This window comes from Vicugna pacos, chromosome 15 (genome assembly GCF_048564905.1).
Source record: "Vicugna pacos chromosome 15, VicPac4, whole genome shotgun sequence".
Lineage (NCBI taxonomy): Eukaryota > Metazoa > Chordata > Mammalia > Artiodactyla > Camelidae > Vicugna > Vicugna pacos.
In genome coordinates, this window is record NC_133001.1 from 60,469,029 (window position 1) to 60,487,147 (window position 18,119).

The 18,119-nt window shown below is 56.7% G+C and overlaps 1 protein-coding gene across 2 annotated transcripts in view; it reads left to right on the forward strand.

Annotated features, from left to right (window-relative positions):
* Positions 1–18,119, forward strand: part of PXDN (peroxidasin) — a 58,920-nt gene that overhangs the window by 31,483 nt on the left and 9,318 nt on the right. For both annotated transcript variants that reach the window (XM_072938271.1, XM_072938272.1), the window contains 11 exons: positions 606–775; positions 1,516–1,633; positions 3,486–3,655; positions 7,792–8,064; positions 9,134–9,250; positions 10,224–10,382; positions 10,612–10,724; positions 11,448–11,604; positions 13,828–13,936; positions 14,505–14,662; positions 15,613–17,116. In XM_072938271.1, coding sequence (XP_072794372.1) covers positions 606–775; positions 1,516–1,633; positions 3,486–3,655; positions 7,792–8,064; positions 9,134–9,250; positions 10,224–10,382; positions 10,612–10,724; positions 11,448–11,604; positions 13,828–13,936; positions 14,505–14,662; positions 15,613–17,116 — 3,048 coding nt within the window. The remainder of the gene's footprint in view (positions 1–605; positions 776–1,515; positions 1,634–3,485; positions 3,656–7,791; positions 8,065–9,133; positions 9,251–10,223; positions 10,383–10,611; positions 10,725–11,447; positions 11,605–13,827; positions 13,937–14,504; positions 14,663–15,612; positions 17,117–18,119) is intronic.

An 18,119-nucleotide genomic window follows, 5' to 3' on the forward strand; every position in this document is an offset into this window, starting at 1 on the left:
GGGTGTGAATTCGGCCCTGTTCGGACAGCCCTGCCTCCACCTCCCAGGCGTGATGTGAGCGGTCACGCCCCTTTGCCAGCACGTGCCCGTCAGCCAGCCGTGTTCCTGGTCCTCCTGTTACAGAGGCTTTGCCGCAGGAACAGCCTCCTTCCCAGCGGTGGACGGACACCCACCTGGCACCTGTGGGAACAGGGGTTTCCAGACTCACCGGGCGCTTCCCCAGGAGCTTACGGGGTCACGCATTCTGTGCACGCTGTGCCCTGCGGGCCGACCCTGCCTTCGGGAATGTTTAGGGCCTAAGTGGGATACTGCTGGCGACCCAGCGCCTGCCCTGAAGAGGGCTCAGGGCCAGTTCGCTGGCTTCAGATAGGGCTCCTGTCCCGTGTCTTTCAGGAAGCCTTCCTGACTCGTCCAGCTCGTGTTTGTCCATCTTTTGAACCTAAAACAGACAATTTGATTCCTCCTTTTGGCATCTTTCATTTGCGTCACTTGGGTTTCCCCGCTTCTGGGCTCCCCCTCTGCCCAGGGAGGCCCCCGGTCGGCAGGAGGGGTCTGAGCTGGTCACCGCTCGTCCGTGGCCTCACCGGCCGCTGCCTCCTTCTCAGGCGCCTGGACTCCAACGCGCTGCACTGTGACTGCGAGATCCTGTGGCTGGCGGACCTGCTGAAAACCTACGCCAGGTCAGGGAACGCGCAGGCCGCAGCCACCTGCGAGTACCCGCGACGCATCCAGGGGCGGTCGGTGGCAACCATCACCCCGGAAGAGCTGGACTGTGGTGAGCGAGCGCAGCGCAGGTTCCGGGAGGTAGTGTGGACCGTGCTGAGTCTGGGGGGCTTTGTGATGACGGCCGCGCAGTAACAGTGATGCCGACCACGCTTTGGGCAAGAAGACGTCAGGTGGTGAGGGCGGCGAACACACGTGCACACACGCACTCATTCGCTCGTGTGGGTGGATGAGTACGTTGAGACCTGGAAGGGTCAGTTCTCTGAGTTTCCTAGTTAGTGAGTGACCAGTCTGCGTGGCCGTGGGGACATGGAGAAGACAGCTGCCCAGCAGGCCAGAGGGCAGGAGGGCGGCCTCTCTGCAGCCAGTGACTGGGTGGCCTTAGAGGCTGGAGCGGGGACCCTGGAACTGAGTGAGGGGCTCGGGGGTAGGGGAGCCCTCTGGCCGGCCTGACTCCCGCAGCCTGCTGCCCTCAGGCGGCTTCTGCTGAGAAGTACCGTTGTGTGTCCTTTCCTTCCCTGGACACTGTGGCCCTGGCGTGTCCGGCTCTGGGAGGAGTGCACCCACTCAGGGCGGGTGGTCGCCAGGGCTCTGGGCGGGTGGGCTCAGGCGCGAGAAAAGCTGTGTGATTCGGCTTTAAACCATCTTCTCCGTGGAGAATCGCACCATCCTCGTGGGAATGCTTTTGGGTTGAACGGAAGCGGTTTTCTCTTGAACTAAAGAGATTTGCTCTGGGTTCTCGTTCATGTGACGGTTTAAGACCAAAGAGGCCTGGTTTCCTTTCTGGTGCAGAAAGACCCCGGATCACGTCGGAGCCCCAGGACGCAGACGTCACCTTGGGGAACACCGTGTTCTTCACCTGCAGAGCCGAGGGCAACCCCAAGCCCGAGATCATCTGGCTCAGGAACAAGTAAGTGGTTCAGGGCGGGAGGCCGCCGGGCGCCACCCGACAACCCTCGTCCTCCACGAAGAGCACCAAGGAGGAGGTGTCTTTCCTGCTTTGAAAAAGCCGCCGGGCCGGGGCGGCACTTCTGCTGCCTCACGGCCTCTGTGAGGCGCTCGGCCTGAGCTCCCCCGTGGGCTGGGTCCTGGCTGCGTGGCGGTCAGCATGTCGTGCCCCTGCCGGGCTGCTGAGCGGAAGGAAAACTGCACCCCAGGCCCACTGTCTCCGGCGGCGGCTGTGGGGGCTGGTCCCTGGGGCTTCTCACCTGGAGGGTGGGCTCGTCCTGACAAGATGGCGTCTTCCCCGTGGGGACAGCGTCTTCGGGGAGCACATGCACTTTGCTCCTGGGCATCTGGTTTGCCTCCTGCAACAACGGTCTCCCTTCCGTCCACAGTCATTTTGGTTGGGGTGGGGGCGGCCGGGGATGGGGTCAGACTCCGACGGTCGTCTGAGTGAGAAGATGGTCCTGCTGGCCGCACGCTTTGAACTGAGTCCTGGAGAAGCCTCAGCCTGAGACCGCGTAATCATTGCCCCTGTTTATTTGCTTGGGAACCGGCACCACTTGCTTGCTAGCAGGGCCCTGCCTGTGGGTTCAGGGTTTCCACACGGCCCCAGCCGTGCTCAGTCTCGGTGGAGTGAGGAGATGGGAGCCTGAGGCCCGCTGAGCCACCGCCCCTCCGGGCCTGGGCCAGGCTCCCAGCGGAGGTGCGGCCCGGCTCCCGGGTCCAGCAGTGTTTGCAGAGCAGACGGGCAGGTGGACAGCGGGCCTGGCGGGGGGTCTGCCGAGACGCGGTCTTGCTTGCCGGGACATGGGGCTGGCCCTGGGCCTGGATTTGCTGTCATGACCAGGGTGACGTCAGGCTGGGGCCAGGGCTGGGTGCAGAAGACTGGAGATGCTGTCCTCAGTCTTAGGAGCTCGGGCTCTGGGACAGCCCTGAGGGGCGAGACCCACAGTCCAGAGCGGACGCTGGAGGGATTCCTTCAGGGCGTGTGCACTTACAAGGCAGAGAAGCGTGAAATCTGCTCAGGCCCTTCCCACCTGCATTTATGACGAACACACTGACACTTTTAGCGTCAGATCGCAGAGCCCGTCACTGCAGTGAGACCCAGAGCCCAGGCCCGACGTCTGGTGCGGGGCTGTGTCCGCCTCCTCTGCCGGCAGCCCCACCTCTGTGGCCTCGCAGTGTCTATGGGAGACCCGTCGGCGAGTCTCACCCATGGGACCTGAGACGACGGTTGCTTCCATCTGGACATCCCTGGGCAGGGGTCACCGGGCTGACACAGGAGAGGAGCAGGAGGAAGGTGGCTGGGAAGCCCACAGCGTCTCGCATGCCAGGGTCTTTCCCTGAGGCACCTGGGACTCTGAGCCTCGTCCTCGGAAAGCTCTGGGACAGCGGCTGATTTGTTCTGTCGGCGTTTGTAATCTGCTTTCAGTAACTGAAGTGTTTCTACCTCATTATCTTTAATGAGTTTACCAGAAACAAGGGAAAGGATTTCCTGCGAATTTTTCCCATTACATCATTTTTTCCCTTTGGAAAGAGGACCACCTTAAAACATTTATAGATTGAACGTGTACATGATAAGAGTAAAAATATGAGTTAACTACAGATGTAAATACCTGGACACTTTTCCCAAAAATGCTGGCTGATTCGGGCTGTTTGGAAGGAAAGCTTCCGGGAAAGTGAGGCCCGCACACCACGCATCTCCAGGTGCCTTGTGCCTCCAGGCTGGGGTCCCGCGCCTGGACCAGACCTCCCGCCGGGGGCTGGGGTGTCCCTGTGCTTTCAGAGCTTGAGCCCACCGGCTTCTGCCTTTACAGCAACGAGCTGAGCATGAAGACGGATTCCCGCCTGAACCTGCTGGGCGACGGGACCCTGATGATCCAGAACACGCGGGAGACAGACCAGGGCGTCTACCAGTGCATGGCGAAGAACGTGGCCGGGGAGGCGAAGACGCAGGAGGTGACCCTCAGGTACTTCGGCTCTCCAGGTGCGTAGAGTGTTCGCCAGCCAGCTGCTTGGGGGTCCTCCCGAGACCATCCTTGCCCTGCCCGCCCCCTCGGTCCCCACTCCCACTGGTGAGAGGCAAATGAACACCACGGGCTCCGCCCGACGCCTCTGCCGCAGGGCCGGCGGAGTTGTCCGCGACTTCCGGCCATTGCTCTGGCTCACGGTCAGCCCCCACTCCAGGACGGTCTCTCAGAGTGGACAGTGGAGGCCGGCCATGCTGTGCACAGTCCAGGTGGAGTCTCTCTCACACCTGGAGAGACGTGTGCCCCGGCCCTGGCACCTCCCACTCGCTGGCCTGAAGGGACCTGTCACTTGTTGCTCTTTGGCAGTGGAGACTTTTTCGTGCTCAGGGCTTTGGTTATTTTAAAAGAAGGCAAAAATTTAGAATTTTATGCAAAATTCCCACATCTAAAATATTGGCACCTGGTCTGAAAAGACTTCAAGCCAAAGGAAACACAGCTGCAGCCTCGCACTGGCCTGAGTCCCGCCAGGTTACAAACCCTGCCCTTGTCAAAGTGTTGACTCTGCGGGCTTTGGTCAGAAGAGGAGCAGGGCCTTGGAGAAGGGTCCAGTGGGGAGGGCCACGCGCCCCGCGGTGCCAGAAGCAGCCCAGTGGCTCTGGCCCCTCGTGGGTCAGTGGCGTCGTCCTCCTGCTGGGGGCCGGGCTCTGTGTCCCTCGCGCTTTGCAGTTCAGGGCATTACAGCCCCCTCGATGGCAGTGGAAGGTTTGTGCATTTCTGTGTTTAGGTTTTTAGTACAAGATCTTTGTGTCACTTGATACAGCTCAGCCTGCACACAGTCTGTGCTTACCAGCGAGCGAGCATTCCTGGCTGTCAGATTTCAGCTCAGAGAAGACCACGGGTCTTATACCACAGCCAAGGCAAAGCCCTTTAATCCCAGTGTCCCCGAGGGGAGCAAGGCGTCCAGCATCTTTGTAAAGTGACATTGCTGTGAACCTGCCACAGACAGGACACGGCTTCTGGTCCCAGCGGAGCTCTGCTTTGTTTGCAAGGAACAAGGAAACCCACAGAACACTGTCCAGAGTGTGCAGCGCGGAGGTGTGTGTCACAGGACACAGGGGACAGGAGAGCGTGAAGAGTGCATTTCCTTAGCAGAGCTGCCGTGTTAGCAGGTTAAATGAATTCCTAAACAGGAATACCAAAGTCTTACAGCCTGAGAGTTCCAAATCTGACGCCTTTTGATCTGACTTTTTGTTTCTCTCTCAGGAGCAAGAGGCTTCTTTAGTGTGCTAGGCGAGCATGTCGCAATTCTCCCTGAAAATGCACCTGGAGGGTCTCCCAGGTCCTGAAGGGAGGGTCACTTCAGAGCGAGGGGCAGCCCCTCAGCCTGCACCAGGGGCTGCCAAACCTGGCCCACTGCCTGTTTTTCGAAGACCTTTGAGCTAAGAATGTGTTTCACACTTTTACGTTGACGGAAAAGCTTCAGAGTGGTATTTTAGGATACTTGGTAATTATATGAAGTTCAAACCTCAGTGTCTGTTAAGTAAGTTTTATTGGACCATGATCACACTCAAAGATTACGACCTTAAAGCACAAAATAAATGCTCTGTGGTCCTTCACGGGAGAAGTTTGCCATCCCCGCAATTCCTGTAATGACCACGACTCAGTGTGGGTCTCCGTGAGTTACAGGGGGCTAGATGCAGTTTATCTTTTCTGAAGCCGTGTTATTTGGGGCCTGTAAGTTTGCAATTCTTACCTTCCTGGCAGATTAAACTTTTGATCATTGATACTTCCACCTCTTATTAGCGCCTTCTGCCTTCAGAGTAATTTGGTTTAATACAGAGGCAACCAGCTTTCTTTTGATTAATGTTTGTCAGATGTACCTTTTCCACCATTTTGCTCTGAACCTTTCTATGTTAAAAGATTTGGAATGTTATAAATAGCATAGACCTAGATTCTTAAAAACAATCAGACTGACTTTTAAAATAAGCCCATTTGTATTTATTATAGTCAGCAATATATTTAGATGTATAAATTCTCCCTCTTATTTTGGACTAATTATCCAACCTTTTCTGTGTTTTTTGCCTTATTTTGAAACACTTCTTTTCACCTTTTATTTTCTACTTCTAGTTTGGAAGTTAGAGACCCTATTTCTTTTTTTTAAGCGGCTGTCCTAGGGAATTTCAAGAGCATTCTTACATCATCGAAGTCTGCAGTTACTGTCTCTGCATTTGTCTCAAGCACAGTCACTTACCTTAGTTTATAGGCTGAGTTCTGTTTTTTAACATATAAAAGAACATTATTTTGTGCTGATGTTCATCTGTCTGTGCTTACATGCTGTCACTTCCAGGTCTGCTCATCTCTTCCTGCGTCTCAGCTCTTCTCCTGGGGTCACCTCCTTTCTGCCTGACGTGGGGTGAATAGACAGCAGACCTACGTGAGGATGCACTTTGGCTGATAAAGCTTAATATGATGTTTATTTTTCCGTCTGCCCAGCCCAGTCCCCGGGGTGGGGTAGGGGGGGAAGCACTGACTTTCTCTCCAGCTTTTTCTCATGCTGATGGCGGATGCGCTGGGGACGGACCATCCTGAAGTTTTCTGTCTGACTCATCTTGGAAAGCCCTCACTTTTCCGTCTCCTGAGGCTTTTAGACAGCACGTTTACGATCGCAGGGCCTGGGGGTGCCTTCAAGACGGGCTTTGACTTTGGTGTTCTTGTCCCTGTGGGCAGCTCTCCAGTCTCTAGCTTGCCTTTCTCACAGGTGCTGATGCTAAATGTCATTTCTGCATTTTCTGCGATCTCCTGTTACTTCGGCATGTGACGATGGGGCTTAAGCATTAACAAATAGGCAAAGATGTAAAGACGTCTCTTTCCTGACTCCTCGCCTCGTCCACGGAATTCCCACTCCCTCCCACCTCCTCAAATTACTCATCCTTCTGGAAAATACTGTCAGTGCCTGCAAGGGAAGAGGCAGCTCATGTCAGCTCTCGAAGGGCTTTCTTACCCTTTTCTTTTTAATGATCGGCTGCACAGCGTCATTATCCGGGTGACACACCTGTTTAGCTACTTCCCTTTGCAGTACATTAAGTCTTTTCCAGATCTTTTGCTGCCACAGGTCCGAACCTCTTTATACAAAACCCCTTGGGCCAGATGTTGTTTGACATTCAGAAATTTGGGGATTTTTTTTAGAAGTGCACACAGAGCATAATCTGTTTACTGACTTGTGCTGTCACAGAACCTTGGGTGACACCCAGTAATCAGTACATAAACTACAGCAAACTGTGTGGACGCTCACAGCAAGTGGGTAAGTGAAGACTGGGTAGTCGTACGCTAGGGACGTCAAGGTACTGAACAAAGAAGTTATGAAAAAATACTTTATTTTTGGAGCTTCTTGAGTTGGAAAATTGTGGATAAGGATGTCAGCCTGAGTTAAAAATGCAGTAATAAAAAAAAAGCCCCTCTTTGGTACTTATATTGTTGTACAATCTTGTAAAATTATGCGTAGGGTAAATTCTTAGTAGAGTAATTTCTGAGTAAAAGGGAGAATGAATTTTTAGTTTAACCTGTGTGTCCCCGTTACTGTCCAGGTGGACCGTGGCACTTTGTGCTGCCGATGTGTGATGCGTGAAAGTTCTGTTTCTGTACAAACTCAGCTCACAAGCCCGATAATAAGTGTATGGGGTTTTTTTCCCTCTGGATTTAGAGTTGAAAAATATTTTCTCAGTATAATATTAATTTGCATTTTTTTCTATAGGGAAATTTGTTATTTCTATATGTTCTAAATACCCTTCAAAAACAATGTTTTATAACAGTAACAGCTAGCTGCATGGTTTATTATGAAACTGACAGAATGCAAGCAGAATAAACAGAAGTGTGACTTCTCCACAGAGCTCAGTCCACTTTTAAAGAAGAAACCGGCTCTGGCCGGTCAGTCGGAGCTGCTGATGGTCAGTTGACCCCAGGCAGTGGCCCATATTTATTGTCTGCATGTTTCTTTAAAAAGGAAAGCAGACAAAGTGTGCAGCTGAATTGCGTTTGTGTTACTTACGTTAGAGGTCCCTGGGTAGGGGCGCAGCATGAAAACAGAAAAACCTAAGCAGAAGCCGTTTGCTAACCCGGAGGGTGTTAACTGAGAATCTGTGTTTCCTTGTGACAGCCCGCCCCACTTTTGTAATCCAGCCCCAGAACACGGAGGTGTTGGTCGGGGAGAGCGTCACCCTGGAGTGCAGCGCCACAGGCCACCCTCCGCCGCGGATCACCTGGACGAGGGGCGACCGGACGCCCGTGCCCGCGGACCCCCGGGTGAGTGTCACCCCATCTGGCGGCCTCTACATCCAGAAGGTGGAGCAGGAGGACAGCGGGGAATACACCTGCTTCGCATCCAACACGGTGGACAGCATCCACGCCACCGCCTTCATCATCGTCCAGGGTGAGGAGCCGGCCATGCAGAGACCCTCCCTCCCCACGCGCCCGCCGCACGGCCCGGGCGCCCCAGCAGCCCCCCCAGGGCTCCATCCTGGTCCCACTCCTGGGACCCCTTGATCTTGTCCATCACATCTGACCTTCTCTGCGCGACTCGGCTTTAAATTTAGTTTCCAAATGGAGGCTTGAGGAGGTTGGGGAGTTGTTTTTGGCTGTGTTCCCGATGTGAATGCGGATGTGCACACGGCCTTCGTGTGTGTAAGAATTAGTCAGTCTTGCACTCCTCGTGGAGTTTCCCGAGGATCGGTTTTTGGACATTGGGTGCTGAGAGTACGTGTGGTTGTAAGACTTACTTATGCTGTGTATTGCCAAGTTTCTTGACTTTATAATGAGTCTGTTAGTTTTTAAATAAATTGTGGAGCGGGTCATCGGCTGGGAAGCGCTAAGACAACACAGAAGTGCAAGAAGCAGAGCAATCCGTTCTGTCCCTCCGCCTCTCGCCCCACCAGCTCCTGCTGCCTCCACCGGCAGCCACGCCACTCACAACCTGTCCTTACTTCGCCCTGCAGCTCCTCCTTTGCATGGATGATCATGTCCTTTGGTTTTGGCCTATTTTGGCTGTGGTTGTAGCTCTTATCAAAATGGAGTTGTACTGGCTGTGTTATTCTGCAATTTATTTTTCACCTAATAATCATCAAGTAACGCTGTCACTATTCACTAGGTGACATTTCTAACCATTTGCAAATACTAAGTTCGGCTGAAGAGTCGGATGAATCCCTTTAAGTCAGGCCCCTCCACAAACCGATATAGGTGGCTGTCCGTGTTCGCTGCGCTGTGGCCCCGGCGTTGCAGGGCAGGCCTCCTGCAGGGTCTCCGTGTGCGGCCGAGAAGCACCCCGCATTCCCTCTTCTCCTGCCTCACCCTTCCTGCTCGGACACTTCGCCCCCGTCAGGGACCTGGGGGACCATCCTCTTCCTCTCTGAGAGCAGTGTGCCTCCCGCCAGCTAAGGAGGGTAGCATTTTCACCCAAAGCTGTTGTCTAAACACCCCCTTCCCAATGTCTTTCCTCCCGGAAGCTCTTCCTCAGTTCACCGTGACGCCTCAGGACCGAGCTGTCACCGAGGGTCAGACAGTTGACTTCCACTGTGAGGCCAAGGGCTACCCTCAGCCAGTCATCGCCTGGACGAAAGGAGGTGAGACAGTGACCAGAACAGCCCCCGCTCCCCTCCCTCAAGATGCAGACCCTGAGGCCAGGCTGTCGATGGCTGAACCTGGTGGGACCCTCCCTGTCCCATTCTGGCGCCACCACCCGCGGGACACTGAGGGTCTGTCCTTCCTGAGGGGTGGGGGGTGCCAGGCCCGTCTCCTCCCAAGTCGTCTGTCCTGCCTTCAGGGTGCACTTCCTAGAACCCTGAATGAGATTTAATCAAGTGCAGGAGAGAAACTTCTGGACTGGTAGCAGAATATATAAATATATTATATATATATATATTTATATATTCTTTTCTCCCTTAACTTTCACTCTCACTTGAATTCCCAGCATTCTCTTGCTGTTTCTCCAGAAGGTGCTGTGACTTGATCACATTAATTCCCTGGGTGTGGCCCCCGCCCCTTTTCTCCAGCTGCCAAACCGCTGGGCTCATAATTTGATGAAGGTTCAGACCGTGTTCCCTGGGGACTGACAGTAGCCTGGCCGGGGAAGTTGGGGAGAGGCCGATGCTGATGCTCGTGGACCCTCAGGGTCTGTCCCAGAACGGAACGGCGACTCCAGCCCCAGACCAGAGGGCAGCCCTGTCCCTTCCTCCACCAAGGGGCCCTTCCAGGAATCCTCATAGCCCTCTGGACGAGCTCCAAACTCAGGAACTCCCTGTTTTCAGAGGAGAGGTCATCCTTGCTGGGGGTGCCACTTGTCTGTAAATAGTGCCCCCCCAGCCCTCTGCCCCTCTCCGCCCAATGTGGGACCAGCCTGTCCCAGGTCCCCTGAGCGTGTGCTGACGCTGCCTGAGCCCTCTGCCGTCCGGGTTCCTGCCTCCTTAGCACTCACCCCCTTCACGGAGTGTCCAGGGACAGGACCCTGAGCTCTTTACCCCTGAGCTGCCCCAGACAGAGCTCTGCCCGACACCACGATCCTGTCCCCCGTGTCGCTGACTGCACCCCCGCCCACAGGGAGCCAGCTGTCAGTGGACCGGCGGCACCTGGTCCTGTCCTCGGGAACGCTCAGGATCTCGGGCGTTGCCCTGCACGACCAGGGCCAGTACGAGTGCCAGGCTGTCAACATCATCGGCTCCCAGAGGGTCACGGCGCACCTGACGGTCCAGCCCCGAGGTAGGTGGGGGTCCTGCAGATGGTGCAGAGTGGGTAGGGGTGCGGCTTCCTGCTCCTTCACTCCTGCAGCCTCAGCTTCAGCAGGGGAGGCTGGCGGGGGCGCTCAGTGCCCTGACCGAGGCGGGGCCCACGCTCTCTGGGAGCCTGGGGACAAATCACGAGTCCTCTGGGCTCTCCACGTGACACGGGGGACAGGACCATGGTGCCAGCCGTGTGCCTTGCCTTCCAGTCACCCCTGTGTTCACCAGTGTCCCCAGTGACATGACGGTGGAGGTGGGCAGCAGCGTGCAGCTCCCGTGCAGCTCCCAGGGGGAGCCCGAGCCCGCCATCACCTGGAACAAGGTAACGGCCGCGGGCATGTGGCTGGTGGGTCAGCTGCGCCCCGGCTGCTTCCCCAGACCTCCTGTAGTGGAAGAGCATCCGAGTTGTCAGCAGGAGGGAAACGATTTTGTGGTGTCCTTACTCATAAAAGGAAAACAAAGCAAACCCAGAACATTCTCCTTTCCACGTCTTTCTTGGTGACAAAAGCAATGAAAACCCTCTTATTAGATCCTCGGCCCTGTAATCACCAGAGAAGATTTTTTGTTTCATGTCTCTGTGTTGTTTTTATGAAGCCCAGTGGAGAAACGGGTAAGCGTTTAATCACAGACAAGAGCTTTGACATGAAACGTCCAGGAGCACAGAGGTTCCTGGGAAGGAAGCCGTCGGCCTGGCCTCTCTGGCCTCCTCCCTCGGGCTGGGGCGTCATCTGCCTCACCCTCTGTGTCCCAGGCGTCCTGGCCTCTCCCCCACGGGCGCCCCAGCTTTCTGCCTTCCTCGTCCCTTGCATGTGCCTTTTGTGCCCCCTCCCCGGGGAAGACCCTATAAACTCCCACAGAGCAGGGTCAGTGTCTTAATCTTTTCTGGGTGCAAACAGGTAAAAATCCTTTCTGGCGTCGGGTGGGTCTGAGCCCAGCCGCTGCGAGTGTCCATCGTGAGGTCCTGATAAACGGGGCCCCACTCCCGGGCCAGCGCCTTTGCCCCTTAGTCTCATCTCCACTCTAACTGCCTTTTATTTTGCTCCAGGATGGGGTTCAGGTGACGGAAAGTGGGAAGTTTCACATCAGCCCCGAGGGATTCCTGACCATCCACGACGTGGGGCCTGCAGACTCTGGCCGCTACGAGTGTGTGGCCCGGAACGCGATTGGGCAGGCCTCTGTCAGCGTGGTGCTGAGCGTGAACGGTGAGACCGGGCCCAGGCCGCCCGCGGGGTGCGGGCTGCGGGCTGCAGAGTAGAGTGTGGGCCCCCGGGGCCAGCGGGTTAGGAGTTCGAGGTTGTCCTAGACCTGCGGAGAGGGTGGGGGGGGCAGGGCTGCCCTTCGTCCACTGCTCTGGGCTCTGCAGCCACTGTGCTCGGGCACTGGGAGCAGCTGTCCTCGACCTGCGTTTCACGGTTGGTTTAGCGGTCATCCAGAGTGCTTTAGATCCACAACAGGCAATCAGCAGTCACCATTTTGCAGAACCACAGATGCAGTTACTGTGATGAAGGAGGCTCGGCCCTTCACCCTGCTTTCTCTCTGCTCTGGGTGTGTGGCCTTGTGCAGTCCTGGGTGTGCTTAGTCCTCAGTATAAACACCCCAATCACCATGGACCCCTCCCTTCCCTGGGTCTGGTCGGTGCCCTAGAGCCAAGCAGACGCCAGCTGTCCACCAGGCCCGCATCGCTCAGCCAGAGCGTCCAGCCGGGCCCACCGTCTGGTCTGTCCATGGTCACCTCCACCTTCCTAGAACAGAAATCCCTGATGCCGCCCCAAGTGTTCCAGGGCCATCAGCCTCGCAGAGCCTCCTGCCCCGCCCCCAGCCTGCATTCCGTCTCCGGCCCTTTGTGCCCCACGGTCAGGCGTGCCCCTCGGCACAGGAAGCTGGCCCCCAGGGGGAGCCCCACACCCACACCCCAGCTCTTGCCCGCTCCAGGGACTCCGGAGCACCGACACTCTGCCTTCTCCACTTGAACACACCCAATCTGCCTTCTCCTCAGGCAGCAAGTGCCCGGACAGGACGCTGTGCGACTAGTTTATACGCCAACCCCCACCCCAACCCACGTGTGGGCACCTTGACCTGTGGGCACCCGCAGGCGACAACAGTAAAGGAAAAATGAAGCCCTTCGAGGCTTTTTTTTTAAGAAAAAATTTTAAGTGACGTAATTTTCCCATTATATTAGAGTGTGAAGTGAATACAGCTTAAATCAGTGAATCCTTTGACTTAAAAACAGTGTTTTTTCCAATTAATGTTTATTTTTATACTTGAAAATAATGTTACTTTAACATGACTTAGTTATATAGGAAATTTAAATATAATTTCCCACCCATAACCCTACTCCCAAGAAAGAACCACCTGAACATTTGAGTGAATTTCCTTCACCTTTTTTTTAAAGGCGCACAGAGAAGTGTTTTTGAATTATTATTCTGTGCTTGGAGAAAAACAAATTCAATTTAAATTGTTGGTAGTAATGAAATACTAGGGTGATAAAATTATGTAAGATTGTCTTCATTGGTCTAACACTTGGCATAAAAATATTAGGTTCTAAAACTTAGTAAATTCAGGCTCTGTCTGAGATCAGAGTCGGGAGGCAGTACCTTCCAGGCAGGAGGGAGGGTCTCCTGGGACCAGTGAAGGCAACCATTCAGTAAAGGTATTTTCTGTAGAAAGGTTGAGCATTTTGAGAGAAAAAAATACCATTGGGTTTATTAAAATGCATGTTACTGGGGACCTGGCATGAGGCTTTTCAAAAGACAAAGGTCAGAGATTGATTGGAGCAAACTTACCTTATTTAGCAAACTCTAAAGCTAGAAAAATGTCAATATTAAGTGAAGAAGAAATGAAAAGAGGGAAGCAGGCTTAGCCGTGTATGCCTTGTGTGAGGACACGTGTGCAATGTGTACAGTCACGTGCGCGTGCACGCGTGCATATGTGGTCGTGTCACGTGTGTGCGCTCGCGCGCACTCTAGGTGTGATGTCTGATCGTCCCTGAGGACAGGGTGTTGGGGGAGCAGCGTCTTGGAGGGTGAGCAAGTTGAGATCCGGGCGTCCAGGGGAGGTTCGACTCTGATGGGAAACACACAGAACCCACCGGCGTTCAGCCGTCACACTCTCCACCCAGCACGGCACAGGCGGCACCTGCGTTAGGGATGCTCCGGTGGAAGGTCCTCACTGTTTCATGTTATGGCTGCTCTTTGCTTTTATCATCACATGACTGTAAAAGTCAAAAATGCCTGTCACTTTCATACCGTTTGAAAACGTCTTCTGTGGGATTTGTGATGCAGTCAGCAATTTAAGTTTGGTGTGAAAGTTAGGAGTAACCTTTGGAGGGAAGTCTGCCTGTGTCTGAGTGATGTGGTGTCTAGACACGGCTTTCGGGCTCATTTGTGTGTGGTTTTTCTGGTAATGTGTGACCTCACTTTTTCCAGTTCCCGATGTCAGTCGTAACGGGGACCCGTTTGTAGCCACGTCCATCGTGGAAGCGATCGCAACCGTGGACAGAGCCATAAACTCCACGCGGACACACCTGTTTGACAGGTGCGTGCGGGAGCAGATGGAGACTCAGGGTCTGGGGTCAAAGAGTGCGTGCGACTCTAGGAGGCAGAGTTTTGACCTGTCTTCTCATCTGAAGAAAAACTTTTCCTTTAAAAATCATAAACCATGTTAGCAACGACTTTCTGGGGTCAAGATAACAGAAGGATAGGTACTTTCCCAGTAGAGGCTGGATGGTGATTCACAAATATGACATTTTAAAAAATGTTGACTCATTCTTCTGGCTCACCACTAGCTTGGCCCAAACAAGATACTTCATAAGCTGTTAGTGCATGTTTCACGTTGGCGATTCCAAAGTGCTTTTTCTGCCTCTGAATTGAAATAGAATAAGGATGTTTCTTCTGCTGTCATTAGTCACTTGTTTTTAGTGTTTTTTGGTTTTGTCCGTTTGTTCTGTTGCCGCCCACTTGCGGTAAGGAAGACACCGTGTCGCACGTCTGCAGAAATGCGGCCACAGAGATTTTTAACAGCAACGATTCTCTTTTTGGATACGGGGACTTTTGCTCCCAGTAATTTGTTCTGTTCCTCCCTTTTTGCCCCAAACGCCCGTTAGCCGCCCTCGCTCCCCGAACGACCTGCTGGCCCTGTTCCGGTACCCGAGGGACCCCTACACCGTGGAGCAGGCACGTGCCGGAGAGATATTCGAGCGGACGCTGCAGCTGATTCAGGAGCACGTGCAGCATGGCCTGATGGTTGACCTGAACGGAACAAGTCAGTGCCCCATCCCCCATCTCCCCAGCCAGGCGTCTGCACCTGTGGTGGGCGCTCCCTGGGACGAGGGCCAGCATTCCTGGCCCAGTGTGCGTGATGGTCATTGTGACTGTGTGCGTTGCGTTGAGCTGGGACAGTCCTGTGGTCCTCACCGGGTCTGATGGGAGGCCCATTGGTGACATGAGGTGAGCTCAGCACAGGGGGCCGTGTGCTGTCCTGGCCCTCAGGCTGACCATCGGGTCATGGACAGAGGAGGGTCCGTGCGATGCCGTGGGATGCAGGTTGCAGCTGTTGGAAAGCTGTTTCTGGAGCTCCAGCAGGTGCTGTGCTGGTGGCAGGGGTGACGGCCCCCTCCTCTGTCCCTGGCCTAGGCTGCCCAAGCCTCTGCCAGGCCTTGGGGCGCAGTGCCCAGGTGGGGTCTGGAGGAGGTCTCTTGCTTGCTGGCTGGCTCCTCTACTGCTCAGGATCGAGCGGCTGTGAGACTCCAGAGGGCGACTGTGAACAGAGCAGGTGCCTGGTGTCGCTGTTCCGTCCGGGCAAGTGGGGCTGCTGGGCATCTAACTCCCCCGAGGTCCCTCCTAGCAGAGCTCTTTCCTTGGGGAAGCCACCTGCTCTGGTGTCCCTGGGGGCCCCTCCCTCACCTGGGCAGTTTCACCGCCAGCTCTTTATTTCTGCTGTTGTTTAAGTTGAAGTGTGGCTGATTTACCATGTTGCATGCATTTCTGGTTTATAGCTGTGATTCAGTTACAGTGTGGAGCTCTCTGGGGCCCTGGGGCCAGGCCCAGGAGAGCTTGGAACAAGGAGCAGGTGCTGGTGTGTCAGGCCTGCCCAGCCCTCCTGCTGGCACCTGGGCGCTTGGCTGCAAGAATCCTGGGCTTGGCCGGGAGGGATGAGGGACGGAATGGTGCTGGTCCCCACCTGACAGCCCTGCTCTCCTGCTCTCTGCCCAGGTTACCACTACAACGACCTGGTGTCCCCACAGTACCTGAGCCTGATCGCCAACCTCTCTGGCTGCACGGCGCACCGGCGCGTCAACAACTGCTCGGACATGTGCTTCCACCAGAAGTACCGAACCCACGACGGCACCTGCAACAACCTGCAGCACCCCATGTGGGGCGCCTCGCTGACTGCCTTCGAGCGCCTGCTCAAGGCTGTGTACGAGAACGGCTTCAACACGCCGCGGGGCATCGACCCTGGCCGGCGGTACCACGGCCACCCGCTGCCCATGCCCCGCCTGGTGTCCACAGCCCTCATCGGCTCGGAGGCCGTCACCCCGGACGAGCAGTTCACCCACATGCTGATGCAGTGGGGCCAGTTCCTGGACCACGACCTGGACTCCACGGTGGTGGCCCTGAGCCAGGCCCGCTTCTCAGACGGCCAGCACTGCAGCTCTGCCTGCAGCAACGACCCACCCTGCTTCTCCGTGGCCATCCCGCCCAACGACCCGCGGGCGAGGAGCGGAGCACGCTGCATGTTCTTCGTGCGCTCCAGCCCCGTGTGCGGCAGCGGCATGACATCCCTGCTCATGAACTCCGTGTACCCCCGCGAGCAGATCAACCAGCTCACCTCCTACATCGACGCGTCCAACGTCTATGGCAGCTCAGAGCACGAGGCCCGCGCCATCCGGGACCTGGCCAGCCAGCGGGGACTGCTGCGCCAGGGCATCGTGCAGCGCTCAGGCAAGCCGCTGCTGCCCTTCGCGGCCGGGCCGCCCACCGAGTGCATGCGGGACGAGAACGAGAGCCCTATCCCCTGCTTCCTGGCCGGCGACCACCGCGCCAACGAGCAGCTGGGGCTCACCAGCATGCACACGCTCTGGTTCCGCGAGCACAACCGTGTGGCCACCGAGCTGCTGGCGCTGAACCCGCATTGGGACAGCGACACCATCTACCACGAGGCCCGGAAGGTGGTGGGGGCGCAGGTGCAGCACATCACCTACCAGCACTGGCTGCCCAAGGTGCTGGGCGAGGTGGGCATGAAGATGCTGGGTGAGTACCGCGGCTACGACCCGGGCGTCAACGCCGGCATCTTCAACGCCTTCGCCACTGCCGCCTTCAGGTTCGGCCACACGCTGGTCAACCCGGTGCTACAGAGGCTGGACGAGCACTTCCAGCCCACGGCGCACGGCCACGTGCCCCTGCACAAGGCCTTCTTCTCCCCCTTCCGCATCGTCAGCGAGGGCGGCATCGACCCGCTGCTCCGCGGCCTGTTCGGCGTGGCCGGCAAGATGCGCGTGCCGTCGCAGCCGCTGAACACGGAGCTCACGGAGCGGCTCTTCTCCATGGCGCACACGGTGGCACTGGACCTGGCTGCCATCAACATCCAGCGGGGCCGGGACCACGGCATCCCGCCCTACCACGACTACCGCGTCTACTGCAACCTGTCGTCCGCCCACACCTTCGAGGACCTGAAGAACGAGATCAAGAACCCTGAGATCCGGGAGAAGCTGAGGCGGTGGGTGTGGGCCCGGGGGGGGGGGGGGGCAGAGAAGTGGAGGCGGGGCCGGGGTTGGGCGGTGGAGAGGTGGGGGCGGGGCCCCAGGGGCGGGGGCGGGGCAGAGAGCTGGGGGCGGGGCTGGGGTTGGGGGCGGCAGAGAGCGGAGGCCCCGGGCTGGGCGTCTGTTGGCTGCTGGTTCCCGTCCCCGGATTGGAGTCTGCAGGGGAGGAGTCAGGAGCGGAGGAGTGGGGGACCACCCGCAGCTGGGTACCACAGCCACGCCCCCAGTGAGCGTGAGGAGATGAGGGGCTTGTCTGCAGGGCCTGGCGGGGAGGGGGAGGGGAGGGATCAACTGGGAACAGCGTCAGGACTGAGCCTCGGTCTGTCGGGGCTTCGGGAGGAGGCTCTGCTGCGGCCGCAGGAGCCCGGGCGCCAGAGCGCCTGCAGGCAGGGCTGGTGGGTCAGCGGCGGGGAGTCCGGAAGCCTCTCCCTGAACTAGCTGTCACCCAGGCCTGGCCGGTCTCCGCGCCCCCTGGGCTCCTGCCCCGCGGGCAGCGGCTTCGCTCATTCCCGGGAGGGACCTCACTGGGCGGGGGTGGGAGTGTGAGGTCGCCGCCCTGTGGGTCAGGGCCCCTTCCTCTCGTGGACAGAGCGGAGGCTGCGCTTGGTCCCGTCAGGGGCCGAGGGGCCGAGACCTGGTCGCGGGGGGCTTCCCGCCAACAGCAGCCTGCCGGCCCTCGGCTCTCACATTGCTAACCAGACCTCGGGGCCTCCGGGACTCACGCCAGCTCTCCCCGTGTTGGGTCCGCCCTTCCTCCTGAAGTCCCTTCTCCCGTGTTGTTTATCCGAGGCTCTTAGGGAGCCTTTAGCCACTCGTTACTCTTTCCAGAATGACCCCTCGTGGTCCTTGGACGGAGGAGTTAGGTCCACAGGTCATTGCGCATTTACAACGTGTGCTTTCACGTTTGAAAGAGTTGTTTTAGAGAGAAAAACCCTCTCTCGTGAAGACTCACTCGGGGTC